Source organism: Syngnathus floridae, chromosome 2, assembly GCF_059516105.1.
Source record: "Syngnathus floridae isolate MCC-2025c chromosome 2, RoL_Sflo_1.0, whole genome shotgun sequence".
NCBI lineage: Eukaryota > Metazoa > Chordata > Actinopteri > Syngnathiformes > Syngnathidae > Syngnathus > Syngnathus floridae.
This window is the reverse complement of record NC_142414.1, coordinates 16,723,069-16,739,295: the sequence shown is the minus strand read 5'-3', so window position 1 is coordinate 16,739,295 and position 16,227 is coordinate 16,723,069. Positions and strand designations below refer to the sequence as shown.

General features: G+C 40.2%; 1 protein-coding gene across 1 annotated transcript; it reads right to left on the bottom strand.

Annotated features, from left to right (window-relative positions):
- Positions 1-318: 318 nt before the first annotated feature.
- On the bottom strand, positions 319-2,879 carry lsm14b (LSM family member 14B). The gene is made up of 8 exons (XM_088369703.1): positions 2,319-2,879; positions 2,082-2,242; positions 1,761-1,887; positions 1,508-1,678; positions 1,349-1,432; positions 1,120-1,281; positions 845-980; positions 319-768 (listed from the first exon to the last, which is right to left on the bottom strand). The coding sequence occupies exons 1-8, from the start codon at positions 2,437-2,439 to the stop codon at positions 633-635; spliced, it is 1,098 nt and encodes a 365-aa protein (XP_088225829.1). The 5' UTR covers positions 2,440-2,879; the 3' UTR covers positions 319-632.
- Positions 2,880-16,227: the final 13,348 nt, after the last annotated feature.

Sequence of the window (16,227 nt, the reverse complement as noted above, 5' to 3'; positions counted from 1 at the left end):
TCCTATGGGAAACAAGATTCTTTTATATGTCTTACAAAGCATTCGATTAGGCTGTTTACTGTCTCCATCCAACATCCTCCATTTGTACAAAATGTTTCTGTTGCTGTGTTTTTTAACCACAGGTGATTCCTCCACATTGTAAATGAGATAAGCAGCAAATACTAGACATCCTTATCGTTTATTTACATAAATAACACAAAGCAAAACAAAATTTCATAAGCCTCAATGTCAGGTTAGCCTAATAGTTACACTTAAAAGTATTTCATGACCAGGAGAAAAAAAAAAAAAAAAAAAAAAAGCACTCAAATCAAATTCTACAGGTCAAAAAAAGAAAAAAAAGACCATGGGGGGAAAAAGCCCCTTGGGCAATTAAGGAGGAAAATGAATTTTTAGAAACAAATTGTGGACTCAATAGCCATGCAGTAGCAGACAAAATGTAATCAAGTCAAATGAAAAGCTAGTAATATGGGATTAACATTGTTAGTGCATCAAACACCCCCAAATAAATAGTATGCAAAGAGTATCCTGCATGCAACTATACTTTCCTTTTTGATGTCACAAAAATCTGAAAAAAAAAAAATACTAGGAGCATCCATCAACCCTGACCTTCACAGCTGTTCATTACTGCTTCTTTAAGATATTCGAGTACGAGGTGTGCCTCGTCCCCTTCTTCCTGCATACCCCCCTCTGAAGCCTTGACCCCTGTGGGACAATCCAGGGACCCCAAATGTCTCCAGATTGCGCTTACGCTCCTCTGCCCAGGTGAGTCTGAAATGTTGGGACACAAAAACACGATTAGTTTAAAGACGACAGAGTGGGTTGGATTTTACAGACGCGTCAATACCTGAGTTTATTATCAGAGGAGATATTATCAAAAAAAGACTTTGCTTTGTCATAGTAGCATTTTGGTCCGGAATGATGCTCCTCCTTCCTCTGATGTTCTTCAGTGCTTTGTTTTTCTCCATTATCATCATGTCCATCTGCAGATTAAAGTATCTAAGTAATGCGTGACAGGATAATACTCAAATTTCAGACTAGTTTATTTGTGCATGACAAATAGAAGCTAAACTTGTATTAGGTTGAGTAACCTGACGTGGAATGGGTGAAGAATGAACCAACCTTTTATATTCAACCTTTTCTGGATCTCCTGCTCCAACTCCTCCTTAATGAACTGTGCATTTGAGTAGTCAAAATCAAAGTCTGTGTCAAATTTGAGGGTGGGTGAAGGAACCTTGCCCCCCATCAACGGAGCCCTACCCCGGTTTCTGCGTCTTCGGGTACCTATAACTCAATCCAGATCACTTTAGTATTTGTTGTCAGACTCGTCTGCCATTTTAGGAATTTTTACCTTGGCGTCTGGTTGGAGGCCTGTTTCCATCCTGCTGCTGAGAGGATCTTTGGAGGGGATCGGGTACACCCGGGCCCGACCTCCCTTTCAAACAAAAATGCATGTTTGTGGCAACATTCAGTAAATAACAGCACATGTAGAAATAGACTTAATACTCACTGCCTGATTCAATGGCCCTTCCAGTTGCTTCTCCTCTCATCTTCTCCAAGTGCTGACCTTGCTCCTGGGCAGCAGCCAAACCTCTCTTTCTAAACTCTTCTGCACGTAGAGTTTGAACTGCCTTTTCCACCATGGGACCTTTTTGAACATGCAAGCCTGGAAGGATGGTCCCTAAATTGGAAAGAAATGAGAATTGGAAAGCCTTTTAGAGCAAGTGTCAAATTTATAGAGATTAGATTTGCCATTGCGTTACCAAGGCCAAGAGCTGCAGCATACTGTTGGTTAAGAAGTGAACTGGCAGCAAGTTGGCTGTAGGCAGGCATCTGAAGTGAACTATACGGTCCAAGAGGTGAGTAGACACCTGACGGTCCTACACTTGACTGGCAAAAAGATCCTCAGCATATCAATCTGATACATGCACGTATATAAATCATTTTTCCATTACTTGACTGGTGTTAATTTGTCCACTATATGTTGGCAGTAAAGCATTGTAGGATTCCCAATTAAAATACTCAATAAATCCTAGAACACAAAATCAAATTAAAAACAGGACAGTGTGTAAACAATTACCCACTTGCACTATTGCTGGATCGTGAGGTAGGCCACTGAGCTTTGGAGCTTCACACAATGTGATATCTTGAATATCATTTCCACGGAAGGTGAGAAAATCAAAAATATCATCTTTGGGAGGTGTAGGTCTATCAGTAGGACGTCCCTCGGTTCCAAAACATTTTACTATTTAGAAAACAAGAAATCATGAAGGTTTTATTGTTCCAGAGTATTCAAAAGGATCGCAGCCATTTTTACTCACCTTTTGCCAGCACAACTGTGGAGTTCACTTTGTCAATTGTATACAAAATCCCCTCATAGCGATTTTGGGCTTTTGAAAGAAGCCCTATTTTGCAGCCGATGTATGGCTTTGCAGAACTCATAGCTGCTTTTTGAAGGCCTCATCGGTGGTTTACAAGCTCAACCCACATGGTGCAAGCAACAATGTGAAATTTGAAAGGTCTGCCACCAGCCAACCATAAGCCGCGCCCACTGTTGTCTCATCACACCTGCACAGGATGAGCCACTGAATTTCTCATCCACAAATTGAATTAGTTGTCAATGAATCATTCCATGGGCTATATATAAATAAACCTGACTTGACTTGATTTGACTTGACTTGACTTGACCACTGGTAACATGAATCTAATAATTGGAATCAGGTCACATCTATTTAATTATTGAAATCAATGCTACTACAGGATTTAAATGGGCTAAATGGGTACATTGTCCTCCTTACGATTAAGGCATTAGTGGTATAAGTTCTCATACACTGTTGTGCAGAATCAACTCATCCACATGAGTAAAAGTAAAATAGTAAAATATTTTTAGTAAAAATGTACTTACTCTGTATAAAAATCAAAATAGGTTGCTACTGTCCAATTTTGATAACATGGTACAATGAAAATACTAATTTGCGCACAACATACTTTTCTTTTATTACATTGTGTGGTTCTCATACTTACAAGAAGTTGAAAAAAAATCACAGCACCCATGACTTTTACGAACTAAATTGTGAAGGAATAAAAAGAACTTCATCAACAGATCAGGAGGGTCCTGCAAGATGAATCTCGCAATGTTCTTGTCGGTCAGGAACTGTCAGATGCTCAGGACGTGGCGGACTAGCCGCAACCAAATGTCCAAAACGTCCTGTTTTCTGCGCGTACCCTCCCTGAGAGCGGTCATTTTCTTTCAATAGCTTGCTTGACGTGAGTCTGTGTTTGGTTGAAAAGCTACATTTTGGCTTGTATGGAAACAGAAATGAACCTATAGGCCTAAGGTGGAAAATGATGTCACTATTGGCCCTTTTTTTGTACCAGAATAACTGTTTCATCATTATAATCGTGCCCACGAGCACATTAATTTCAATGAAATGTAAAACTAGAACGTCTCAATGTGAGATGCAGGTGCCATTTTTGATATTCTGGCTCTCTCTAGTGGCAGTAAAAAATTACTGAATAAAATGTTCAAACAGTATGCAACACTAAAATAGGAGACCAGGACAGATATTTAAATGGCTCATGAATACTCTGCTTTTTCTTCTTGCAGGTATGGTGTTGGTGAAAGTGGACAGCTGCAGATAACAGACCTTGGCTCAGATTCAACCTCAAGACGCAGTCCCAAAGTGCCAAGACACCACGGCCCGCACTTCCCAGCAGTAGTGTCCTCTTGTACAACAGGAAGCAAAGGTGGAACTTTTAGGCTCCAACCTTTTCTTCTTGCTGGCAAATGTCTACTTGGGCAGATGTGTAGATGCTGCCTTTTTTACTTCAAAGTAATATGACATTTTAATCAAAGAACAGTTTGTGCTCCACTATACCTTATTTGCATCCTTCTCAATAGTTGAGCTGTGACCGTGAAGAGATAAAAACAAAACAAAATATTTTACAATAGACTTGGGCAAAATGTTCTCCATCGTGAAAATTAGGATTCTGAAGTGTGTCACATAAAGTCATGGTTTACTAAATTATTGCAAGATCTGTTTTCTGCCTCGCAGCTCTGATTCAGAAGCCTTCTACCTCTGCCGTGCACTCAACCTGCACTGGTGGCCTCCACGCTCGCCGTTCCCCCCCTGTTGTTGCCAGCTCCTCAACTACCAGCACTCCTGCAATCAAAAGCGCCATTATTGGTCTAGCTCACAATAAACCCAAAATGGTAGTTTGGCTGCTTGTTTCAATTTAGCCAATGGCACAAAGAGTACATGCACGCGGGGAACCTAAGGTGCTTTTGCTTCATTTGTCTAAATGTGAGCAGATTGTAACCCAGCAACAAGGGACGATGGGGAGACCTCAAATGATGCTGGCGCAGGCTCCAGTCGTACGTCGCAGCGTTTTTGGATTGCCGCTGATGGTCAAACAGCTCAATTCAGGTGTTAATTTGGGGGTTTTCAGACCATTATGTTTCCTAAACCCGCCGACTTTAAAATGCAATTGGGATCTTCTGGATGCTCTTGCTGTTCGATTGTATCAGTGCATGAAAATAAGTTTTGGAATTCCTTTGTGGTTGAATTGATTTTTAGTGTTCACCCAAAAAGGATTATTTTGTTTTATTTTTTTTCTTCTTCTCCAGAATCACTGGGAAATGTTGACTTTGGAGGTAAAAGGATTTTTTTTTTTATCCTAATATTTTTGCAGAATTTGGATTTGTTTTCCAGTTGCCCATCTCCCTGCAATGCTTGTGTGCTATTTAGAGCATTAACTGTTGTTGATAACTAGTTACTATGGTTTGCTGGGACAATCACCAAGATGACTTATAGAAACCTGAATGAGCAAATGAGTACAGTAAATGGAACTAACCCGAGATTTGAAAATGATCCAATACAATTTATTTATCCCTCTACTTCCACTGAACAGTCTCGGTCGCGACAGGAAGACTCAGACTGAAACAAAAAGCCAAAGAGATTTGTCCTCCACAGTACGTAGCCATAGCCACATAACATTCTTTTTGCGGCGTGACGATGAATTTGTCTTGCTTGTAATCCAGATGCAACAGCAAGAGCTGGAGCAGATCAGGCAGCGGGAAGCCAATTTAACAGCACCGGTGGCCAGTGGCCTCAGGAGACAGAGGAAAATGCTTCTCAAGGGTTCTGGCGCCCAAATAGGCAATCTTTCAATGTCAAAGGCTTGATGTGTCTTATTTGGAATAAAGGACATTTTGTCCATTTTATGTTTCAGAGCACGGGGTCAGGTCACAGTCAACCCAAGGGCTGCAGCGGTGGTGGCTCCATAGAGCTAACGCGGCAGTGCATAACCTGCGGGAAAGCGGCGAAGGCCACTTGCACCTGTTCTTTAAAAGCTTCCTAAAGTAGCACTTTTAGCAAAATGACTAAGCTCACTTGCCTCAGATTTGTGGAGCAGAGTTGGACGACTTTCTCGGCTCGTCTTTGATCCCTCGCTGTCATAATGAGAGATCCGTCAGCAGGAAGAGAATTATCCGGAACACTGAAGAGACGGCACATTTCAAAAGCTTCCTCCGGGCTCAGGCCCTTTGTATTTTGAGAGATGGCGCAAATATCAGCGCAGTGCCCTGATTTCAGCATTCCCTTCAGCTCACTCACTCTTCAGCCACACGGCACATTTAAAAAAAAAAAAAAAAAGCTCTGCAGAAACGAGCACTTCAGATGCCAAAGGCCCTAAAAGCAGCAAAGCTCCATTTTTCTGAAACACTGCTGATTTTGTGAAAGTAAATGCTAAACCTTTTATCTACCATCATAATTGGAGCCTATTTTAGATAAAAATTTCCATCACACCCCCCTCCCCTACCAGAGTTGTATTTGTCACTCTGTTGTCTGCTGATCTGCCGTCTAATCCGGTCCATCGCAGCAGGATTTGCGAATGTTCTTTATCTATTGTGTCCAAGATAAAAGATTTGCAGGACAATGAGGCAGAAATTTAAAAAATGATGTTGACGTTGAAGGCTTGCAGGCTGATGTTGACGATTAGCGGAGATTGGGAACGTCCTTCTCATCAGTGTCAAAGTGCTGACAAATCTGCAGTTTAGTCATTTCAAAAACATTTGTCCATTAAAATAATGGTGAGGATTATGTTTAAGGAAACATGGCTACTATTACTTGTTGAGATAAAATGTCAAATGTATTTTTTGCACAAACAAATAATGGCCTTTTGCATCGAATGAAATGTCTTTGTATAATGTATTTCAATGTTAAGTTGATGCACACAGTTATAGGTACTATATAGATGATTCCTCTAAGTCTCTTGTGACCAATTTTAAATGGTGTCTTGCTAGTGTTTTGAACATTTTGCACAGACTCTTTTTATATGTCCAGACTTGTTGCCCTGTTTTAAATTGATTGAAAGAAAGATTAATATTTTAAAGTGCATTGCAATTATGTTAAGACCACTCAAATACTGTGACTTTATTTGCAAAATTTGTATTATGTACTAAAAAGCAGCGGACACAACCTCTTTTTAACCCCAGGCTCAATTTGACCGAGTTCAATGTTTATCTCTAAAATTTTGCTTCATATTTAATGGCTGGCTAATTTAATGGAGATGACTGAGTAAACATAAAATGAGCAATGTATATTTTCACTGTCCTGAGTTCTTTTTGGTCAATTTCAATAGCATTTACATAGCTGAGTTGGCTTTATAACACCGTGTAAGAAATATTTCTAGGGCTATTTAGTTAGTCATAAAGTACTGTAACTGACTCTAAAAAAAAATTCAATTTATAATCATATATAATATATAATTTAATATCAATTTCAAATGGCATTGAACACAAAAACTATTTTGTTGAAGGTAAAATCAATGGAAAAATAACAGGAGGGTCACATTGATGTTCAACATTTCGTTGTCAACACCATACACCATCATTGGCTCCTTAATCGGGCAAAAAAGTCAATTTATAATAATATATAATATATAATTTAATATCAATTTCAAAGGGCATTGAACACAAAAAATATTTTGTTGAAGGTAAAATAAATCGAAAAATAACAGGAGGGTCAAATTGATGTTCAACATTTCGTTGTCAACACCATCATTGGCTCCTTAATCGGGCATTTTAGACGAATAAAAAAAAACCCTCAAGATTTCGCGCAATACCTCCACAGGAGGGCACTGTTGTATCATTTTTGACATACGAGTTGTTATACAGGGTCTGACCTGCGACACAAATTGATAAATATTCTTCATCCACTTTAACATTAACAACTAGTTGCAAATGTAATCAAATGATATTTACCAATGCTCTCCATTTTAGGTTCAGCTTATGTGGTCATGGAAGCAGTGTAGTTTTCAACTCGAGAAAGATATTTACACCCACGTACAGATGGACATCTTTCAGTCGTAGTCCACAGCACTGCCTCTCACTGATTAAGATTTGTTTGGTTTTGAGGATCAGGTTGTTGTTTACTCAGTTCTCTCCACTGACAAAAAATTCTTGCACGTGCAAGGAAGGCGTTGTGTGGATGTTCAGACCTAAGCAAACTTCTAAGTCCGCTCCAATATGACTCGTCAGGCTGTATTTGCTCAAGCTACTCTGGGACAGCAAACTCAATTCCACAGTCTTGTTTGAGTTTGCATAATGAGAGCCTGCTGGCTGCTAGCAGGATAACACCATTGAGTGACAGCCATGAAGATGAATGAATAAATTACATATTCAGATATGTGCCTAAAGTTTAGTCTAGTCAATTTGTCATAGGATGAATCAAGCAACATTAAGCCACTGTGAGTCTTGCAGAGTCTTGCGTTTTGTTTACCTTGTAAATTTCTTTTAAAATTAGTTTAGTTTAGTTTAGTTTAGTTTAATGCATAGGTGAACCATTGTTTGTGGGGAGGAATTAAAGTGCATTGTATTTTCTGCCCCAATGAGGCGATAAGGTCGGTTAGATTCGGTGATAAGCAGAACTGACAGCCCATGTTAAAATATTGTGGGACATGCCTCCATAAAAATTGAATGAGGAGCTATATATATATGCGAATATATATAAACTCAGGTTAGGGTTTCAAAGAAGGGTTTCGAACTAAGGCTATGGTTTTAAACTAGGATTAGTGTTAGGGTTAGGGTGATAGTGCCTGGTTAGGAATAGGGTTTAGAGTTTAGGTGTTCAAGTCAGGATTTTTGCTTAAGTGTCGTAGTACGGTTTCAAACTAAAGGCAACTTTTCAACCTAGGGTTAGGGTTTTAAAGTAGCGTTTTAAACTAATGTCCGGGCTCTCCCTTAGAGATAGGGTGAGAAGCTCGGTCATCCGGGAGAGACTCGGAGTAGAGTCGCTACTCCTCCACGTTGAGAGGAGCCAGATGAGGTGGCTCGGGCATCTTATCAGGATGCCTCCTGGACGCCTCCCTGGGGAGGTGTTCCGGGCATGTCCACCGGTAGGAGACCCCGGGGACGACCCAGGACGCGCTGGCGAGACTATGTCTCTCAGCTGGCCTGGGAACGCCTTGGGATCCCCCGGGATGAGCTGGATGAAGTGGCTGGGGAGAGGGAAGTCTGGGAGTCCCTCCTAAAGCTGCTGCCCCCGCGACCCGACCCCGGATAAGCGGAAGAAGATGGATGGATGGATGGATGGATGGTTTTAAACTAAGGTTTAGGTTTCGTAGAAGGGTTTAAAAGTAGGGTTAAGGGTTCAAACCAGGGTTAGGATTTTAACGTAGGGTTTCAAATTAAAGTTAGGGTTTTGAACTAGGGTTAGTGTTAAGGGCTAGGGGATAGGAATAGAGGGATAGGGTTGTTGTTAGGAATAGGGGTTAGGGCTTAGGGATAAGGTTAAAGTGTTAAATCAGTGTTATAGGTGAAGTGTTAGGGTAACTGAGTCAGAGTCAATTGGTGTGCTGACTTCCAATGTGATGCCATGTACAAAATACATCCATCTTTTGTGCATGTTGCATTGCATATTCTTACAAAAATAAAACGTTCAGGAATTCCCACTGTGATATCTCAGAAGCCAGAAAAGTTTTCATGTATATGCTGCTATAAAAAGGAAATGCAGATCACATGGCAGAGATGACGTTTGACTTCAGTAGCCTGTTATCGTAATATGAATGGAAATGCAGTCATTTCTTCTAAAAGGTCACCCACCAACCAGTCGGGAAAAAAAAAATGCTGATAAATGAGTCAACTCATAATATCATCAGGTCTCGCTTGCTGCTGCCTCCTCACAGGCTTGATGTCATCTCGTGGGATCATTTATGAGCAAAGCTCCCCATCATGCAGCATTTCCAAGCGATCATTCAAAAATAATTATGTTGTCTGCTAAATGGTCATACTATTAGCCTAGGTGAAACGAATGTCCCCGTACGAAATCCCCAGACAATCGCTAAACCATGTCGGTGTTATTCATTTTGACCGTACATATGCTGGGTATCGATTACATTCTTCAGCTGATTCTGGAGACAAAAGGACAAGCGAGCCAAGGCCCCCTGAGGTCCAAGAATCCTTCTCCTCCTGAATCCTCTGTGCATAATTGAACAAATCAACAATGAACAGCTGTTGCCTGTTACAATGACCTGCTTTAATTTTATCACCACGCACAAGAGGTCTGACAGCATCAGCATGCCACATCTGTTGGCCTTTCCGATTAGCTCACCAATTCCAGCGCACACTATATCACAATGAACCTAATTACTGTCTCCCATCTCTTTTTATAGAGCCTACAAACTGCAAGGTGTACACGAAAAAGAAAAGGCTCAATCAGTTACTGTTTGCTCGTGTGTCGGCTCGTCTCGACTCACATCAGCATAATATTTGCTTTGCTTCAGGTCTGAGGATATGATGATATACATCACCGTTTCAATTTGATTCACCTAACCAAAAACTGTTTTATATTTAGTTGTGTCATAAATAAATAAGTCACAAATATAAGTGCATATTTATTGATATCTGGTATGAGAAGCATAACTGATGCTAATATGATCTATTTTGGCTAGTGGCTTTTTTTGTGGTGGCCTTGGCCACCCCTGGCCACCCCTTGGTGGCTCTCCTGCTACAGATATCTTTAGAAGAAGCTCATATCTTTCCATTAATGACATTGTTTATGATCTTGACCTTGTGCATGTTTGATACAGCCATTTCCTCCATTCACCTTTCATTTCGCATGAAATTGAATTTTGCGGAGGACTAATACATCCCAAAGAGAGAAAAATAAGGATCAATTGCAAAAAAAAGAAGAGAACTCTCAAAGGATCATTAGGCCTTTGAGTTTCAAACAGTGTGTGTGATCTTTCTACAATGGGAAATGCAAACAATGTCCTTCCCACGTCTGTTAACATTGCCCAACAGAGTTGTTGTGCACCAAAGAGATGTGCAGAGCAGGGGAAGATGTCAAAGTAGCTCCATCAGGACAACATCTTGCAGCCCAGCGGAGGCGAGTCCTGACAGATGGCGGGCTCATGTTGACGCTGGGTGTACGTGCGTGATAGATCGCTACTCTGTGAATAACTGCGGAGCCTAATATGATTTGGATGTAAGAATGGAATCTAAATTTAATTGTAGACCGTTCTACAGGCCCAGAGCTGCTCTCCTTTATCTCCGTCCCTTGCCTGCTATAATGCAGTTGGATGGCTGCAGCTTTTTTTTCAGCGGTGCGGTCTCACTGACCCGCAAGGGAACATTATCACCCCTTTTTTCGTAACACTAGAACACTCATCCTACCTACTGCTGCCAAGCAAACTGTGCTTCCTTTCAAAGCTCAGTCAATATAGGATCTGCTGGAAAGTTTGAAGTTTGTTTCCCTGTGTAGTTTAGTGTTACTCTTGACTGTTTGAACCTGCTTTCATTCCTCTTGAGAATTCACTCCCCCCACGATGGTGCCGTTGCTCCCTGGGAGGATTAGACGAGGAGTTCACTACGGGGCCACTGGGCAATCTGCATAACAGCACCCCACGGTGGGCAAAAAATAAAATAAAAATAAAAATCAACATTGATGTAAGACAATAAAACTGATACGGTCTGCCCATGTGGTTGTTTTCTTTGGAATAATGGCATTAGATTTTGAGGACTGGAGATGTTTCCCATCCATGATGTCTCACGTTGGCCATGTCTGAGTCCCGAGGCTGTCCGGTCGTCTGCTAAAGCCGCCATTAGATGAAGATTCAATCAGACTTGGGCCATTCTCTCTTGTTTTTTTTCCCCACATCCTCGGGCCATAGGAGAGTAGATGAGAGAATTTGTGGACACAAAAATGTAAACTTGACTACAATATTTTTGTAAGGTTTTAACAATGATACTGCGCAAGTCTCAGCTTTCCATATTGTGTTCTTATTTGTGCAATTGTCTAATTTATAACTGATTCACATTCGGTACCATAGTCACATATTTCCAAGTGCTTCCACTAGTATCACTAACAAAATAAATATCTTGAGATGCAAAAGCAGACAACAGCACCTTTTTGAGTGGCGTTTGCCTGTCGTGGTTCCCCGTGGCTTCCTCTTGTAGTTACAAAACTTGTTTGATGGCTTTAGCAAACACTCAATTGTCCAAGTTGTGGATGGGAGTGTGAATGGCTGTCTGATGTCTGAATGGATGTCGTTTGGGATACATTCCCATTTCTATATGATGCAGAACAAAATAAGTGGAACACGATGGACCTGAAAGGGAAAAAACTTGGTTTAATACTCTTTTGCAGAACACATTTTGAGTTCTACATTTTGACAAGTTGAGGTGTGTATCAAAATGAAAGTTTATTTTCATCCAAAATCTGCAGAAAGGTAATTTCTTGGATCATTTTACTGGCATAAAATGCTTAAGAGTGTATGGAAGGAGAACAAGTAACAAGATTTGGATTATGCTTGAATAGTCACCACAGTACACCACAGGCCTCCAAAACCAATTAATTTTGATTCTGTTTTAAGCGAGATTAGTTTTTAAAAATGCAATTTACATGCCCAAATCCATTCACCAGAAAAAACATTCATAACTTTTTTTCAATATGACAGCATTATATTAATGCAAATATAAACTTTAGCCAATTTGTATTTAATTTATGCTAGATGTTAGTATGCAAGATCATTTTCGCTGTTTTCTCTAAATTGTTATTATTCCAATGTTTTTTTTTTATCATTAATTAGAATTCTAATTTCATTTTTATCTCCAACGTAGAGAAAACTATGACAATGTTGGAATTTGATACATGAGTTCTTTGACAGTGATGTCAGAAGTTATAATAATGTATATTTTTTTACAGGACGATCAATATAACTAACTTTGTGTTCTTTCACATGTGTAATGGTAATCATTATTTTCTTGAACAAGAGCCAATTCCTCCTCCAGTCAGTCATGCGTGATATGATTCAATCTCTATCACCGATGCATGTATGGATCCATTCAAAGGCAAAAAGCAGCATGGTGTAGCATGCACGCTAATGTAACGGTCAACTGGATTAATCCGATGTGACCTGTTTGCTGCACCCTGGAGTTCAACCCGTTAGGCGCCAAGAGGTTTTTTTTTTTTTTCACTTTGCTTGTAATGTAGAGTAGCACATTTTAGCCTTTGTGAAAAGTCAAAATGAAGCATCAGTAGTGTCATCCATACCGGACCAGTAGTTTTAATTTGCTGTTTGTCAAATTAGTTTTGAGACAATGCATTTGATTTAAGGAAGAAAAATGCGTACAAGTGGAGAATGAATATTAAAATGTATTTCCATGCAGGAAGAAACCTTTTATAGCTTATTTTAGGTTTGCCTGTCTGACCCTTAAATTTAAAAATATGTTTAGGAGGGAGAGAGGGGGGATGAAATACACGATTTGAATGTCTTGAGGCTGAATTGGTTAGTCAGAACATTTGATGTGTTGCAGCTGGCAAAGAATTCACATTCCCTGCGGGAGGACTGCCCGATCACACCCAATTGACAAAACAACTGACGTGATTGTGTTGATCATCCTGGATGATGTTTGTCCACAAAAAACTAATTTGGCAACGCTGGCAACATCTGCACATTAATTCTGTGACAACACAATCGTGCCAGTATTTTTAATTCTTACTAATCTTGTCCCCAAAATGAATGAGTCATTTCCAAAAATACACAGTAACTTGCAGTGTGTAAAATGATGGAGTGTACTATATATGTTTACAGATGGCTGATAATGTACATTTTATGTTTAATTAAAATTAAAGTAAAATACCTTTAATTTAATTTATTTTAATTTAACCTGTTTAAATTAAACAGTTGTAACCTGTTTAATTTAAACAGGTTACAACTACTTTAATTTTCCTTCTATGTTAAACAGGAATGAAATTCTAGTTTATAAGTCCAACAGGATACACATTTTCAGTTTACAAAAAACAAAACAATTGAGTGATGGGACGCAGGAATGGAGATGCAAAGACGAGAGACGAAGCAGTGTTTTTATCAGGAGGGGGATTTTTTTATTTATAACACACGTTGCTGAAAATGCTTTTTCCAGCACAGCATCTATTTTACAATGTTGATCTGCAAGGCAGCGCATGTATACTGTACGGTATTTGGAAACCAAGATTGCAGTGGCACTACAAACACACGCTTGAAACAACAATCTTTTTTCTGTTTTTCTTTTTTTACAAAATGGGTACAAACACCAATACAAAATGCTTGTGCTGTTGACAATTTACAAAAAACTTCATATTTTTTTTTTAGACATTAGACACCTGTGCAATTTTTAATAATACCTTTTCATCTTAAACTATGTTGATATGGTATGCCAGAACTCCATTTAGAATGCAACCTCGGTCATGCGGGTTGCGACATGTTTTCACGTTGGATGGTTACTCTTATAGAACTCATATCTGGCCATCATAAAAAAGACATGCAAAAAAGCTCCAGTCATACATTAAACTTGGTCTGCTTGGCGAGCAAATACTACATTATTTACATTTGGACTTGAGCAAGACATTTCAAAGAAAGCAACAGCCTCTGTTGCTAACGGGTCAGAATGTGTCCATGGTCACAAATTTGTTGTCTATCCACTCACTTCAGATATTTAAACAGATTATCACCATACGGCACAGTTGCAGTTTTTCAACATGCAACATGATCAGCGCCTTGTAATGAAAAGTCAACATACTGCATGTGTGTATGTGACGTGTTGTGTTAGTCCCTTAATTAGATCTAGATGTCTTCTTAAGGATTATAAATATGTCAAAGAACATCCCTTTGACCTCTGAGGGTGATGGAACCAGCAAAAGGGCTGTTCGGGCTTTGCAGTGGAATAGCACTCAAATACTGTATGTACAGTAAGGCCTAGAGGAGTGTGTGTGTGTGTGTGTGTGTATGTGTGCGTCTCTTAGACTGTACACGTCAGTTTCGAACGACGGACGGTTTCACTCTTTGTTCTGAAGAAGCTCAAGCGCAGCGGCGACAAGTATGGCTGTGTGAGCGCTCGCGAAACCGATCAGGTTCTCTTCACCATGGCTTTTTAGTGGTGAAAGCGACCTCATCGTCTTGTTGGAGCGAGAAGGAGAGAGAAAACCACCCAGTCACTCACACCCGCGAGTCATGTTGACAAATGTATAAAAAAGGTTCTGTATATACAACATTTACGTGTCAGACACAAATCACAGATAGCGGAGAGTAACAGCTGTGTTTATTTTGTGAGGATATTTGCGAGGTGGAGGAGAAACCGGATAGATAAGAGCTAATCCGGAAGCGAGCGTCGTCGCTCCTTGCCTCGACTCTGATTGCACTTTAAGCTGACAGCGGTCGGGAAAATCATCGCTGTCAAGTTCGGCGCCGCAAAGTGCAATCGGTACCTGTTTGCCTTTGAATCGTGAGATTCTGACCCTGTTCACCTCATTGATTATATCATGACCGTCGGCAGGAACGTAGTTTCTGTTATGTCTCTCGCCAGAACCGTTTAAAATCGACAAATTTAGTTTCGCTTGCAAATGAGAAAACGTTTGAGGAGAAGCATCGTTAGAGTTTTCCTCCAAGAATTCATCAACTCACAGCAAATCCAGTCATCTAGCTTCAAGCTAACTAGCACCGAGGAGTATTTTCCACCCACTCGTTTCTCAATGCTTTTGTATATTTGAATAATTTAAGCATAGCATTTAGAGATCTTTATTTCACTTCACCCTTGGAGTCATATAAAATATGATGACACAAGCCCATAAGCGGAGCTGCTGTTTCATTAAGTCTAAAACAAAAATATGTTCAGATGGAAAATGACTTTTAAAGAGTCCGTTTTAACAAGTCACCCTTGATATAGTGCTTCATAACTTCATAAACTTTTGCTCGCTCTAACGTTTTGATGAAAACTCTTGAACTTGCAGCCAGAAAATTTCAGGGGAACACTGCAGATGAATGTTGAAGTGTGCCGAAAGAGAGGCAGATTGAGGGGCTGAGAAATCCCTGGCTGAGGCTCAAATCCCTCAATCACAGTGAGCATCAACATTTTATATATTTAGACATTGTCAAGAAGCAACGGCGACTCCATCCAAGTAAGAACAAAACGATTAGGCAGGCATAACAATTAAATTCCTTTCCTGTTATTTTACTTTGAATTTTCAACGTCAGAATTTTTCTCCTTATTTAGGAAATGGAATGTAAAATGTTTGCGTGTGTCGATAAATATGCAATCCTTTCGATCTAAAAGGCCAAGTTTCCTTCATCCATACTGGGCACGTGATTGGCCGGGATCGGGTCACGTGTTCAATGCGGGAAAAAAAAAAAGAAGCTCAAAACAAACACAGCTGCTAGTGAAGCCACAAGAAACAAAGACACTTCTCCACGACAGTCCCGTCTTGGATTGCTGCGATTTCTATCATCACATTCAAGTTGGCTGCCATCTGAGGACACACCTTTATGATCTGAACAATTGTGGAATTGGTCCATTCCGGCCCAACACGCCCTCATTTGCCGGTTGCAAGCTCATCTGAAAGCAGCACTGGCGCCTCACGCAAATACCGTAGCCCATAAGACAATGGCAAGGTCTGAGTTAAAGGGTCAGGAAAATGGAAACTAATCCTGAGTTCGAGGGAGTCTGTTAAAATATGCACCACTGAAGGCACTTTTTTTGGGAAACAACAGTGCTTCTATTCTAAGTAATTCAAGTTCAAGAAAGAATAAACCAGGGCCCTCCACACAGGAGGGACTGTCATATCAGGGTTCTTGTTTTTTTTGCCCCCCCCCCCCCCCCCCCCCCCCCCCCCCCACCCCAAGACAAAAATGCTCAAACTTAAAGCTTCTGCAGGGAGGCAGGCAGGGGCTGACAGCGAGAGGAAAGAGAAAACC

Coding starts and splice junctions, on each gene's coding strand:
- lsm14b (XM_088369703.1), bottom strand. CDS start 2,439: ATGAGTTCTGCAAAGCCATACATCGGCTGCAAAATAGGGCTTCTTTCA. Junction 1,282..1,348: donor GCCTCCAACCAGACGCCAAG/GTAAAAATTCCT, acceptor ATTGAGTTATAG/GTACCCGAAGACGCAGAAAC. Junction 769..844: donor TCCTCTGATAATAAACTCAG/GTATTGACGCGT, acceptor CCAACATTTCAG/ACTCACCTGGGCAGAGGAGC.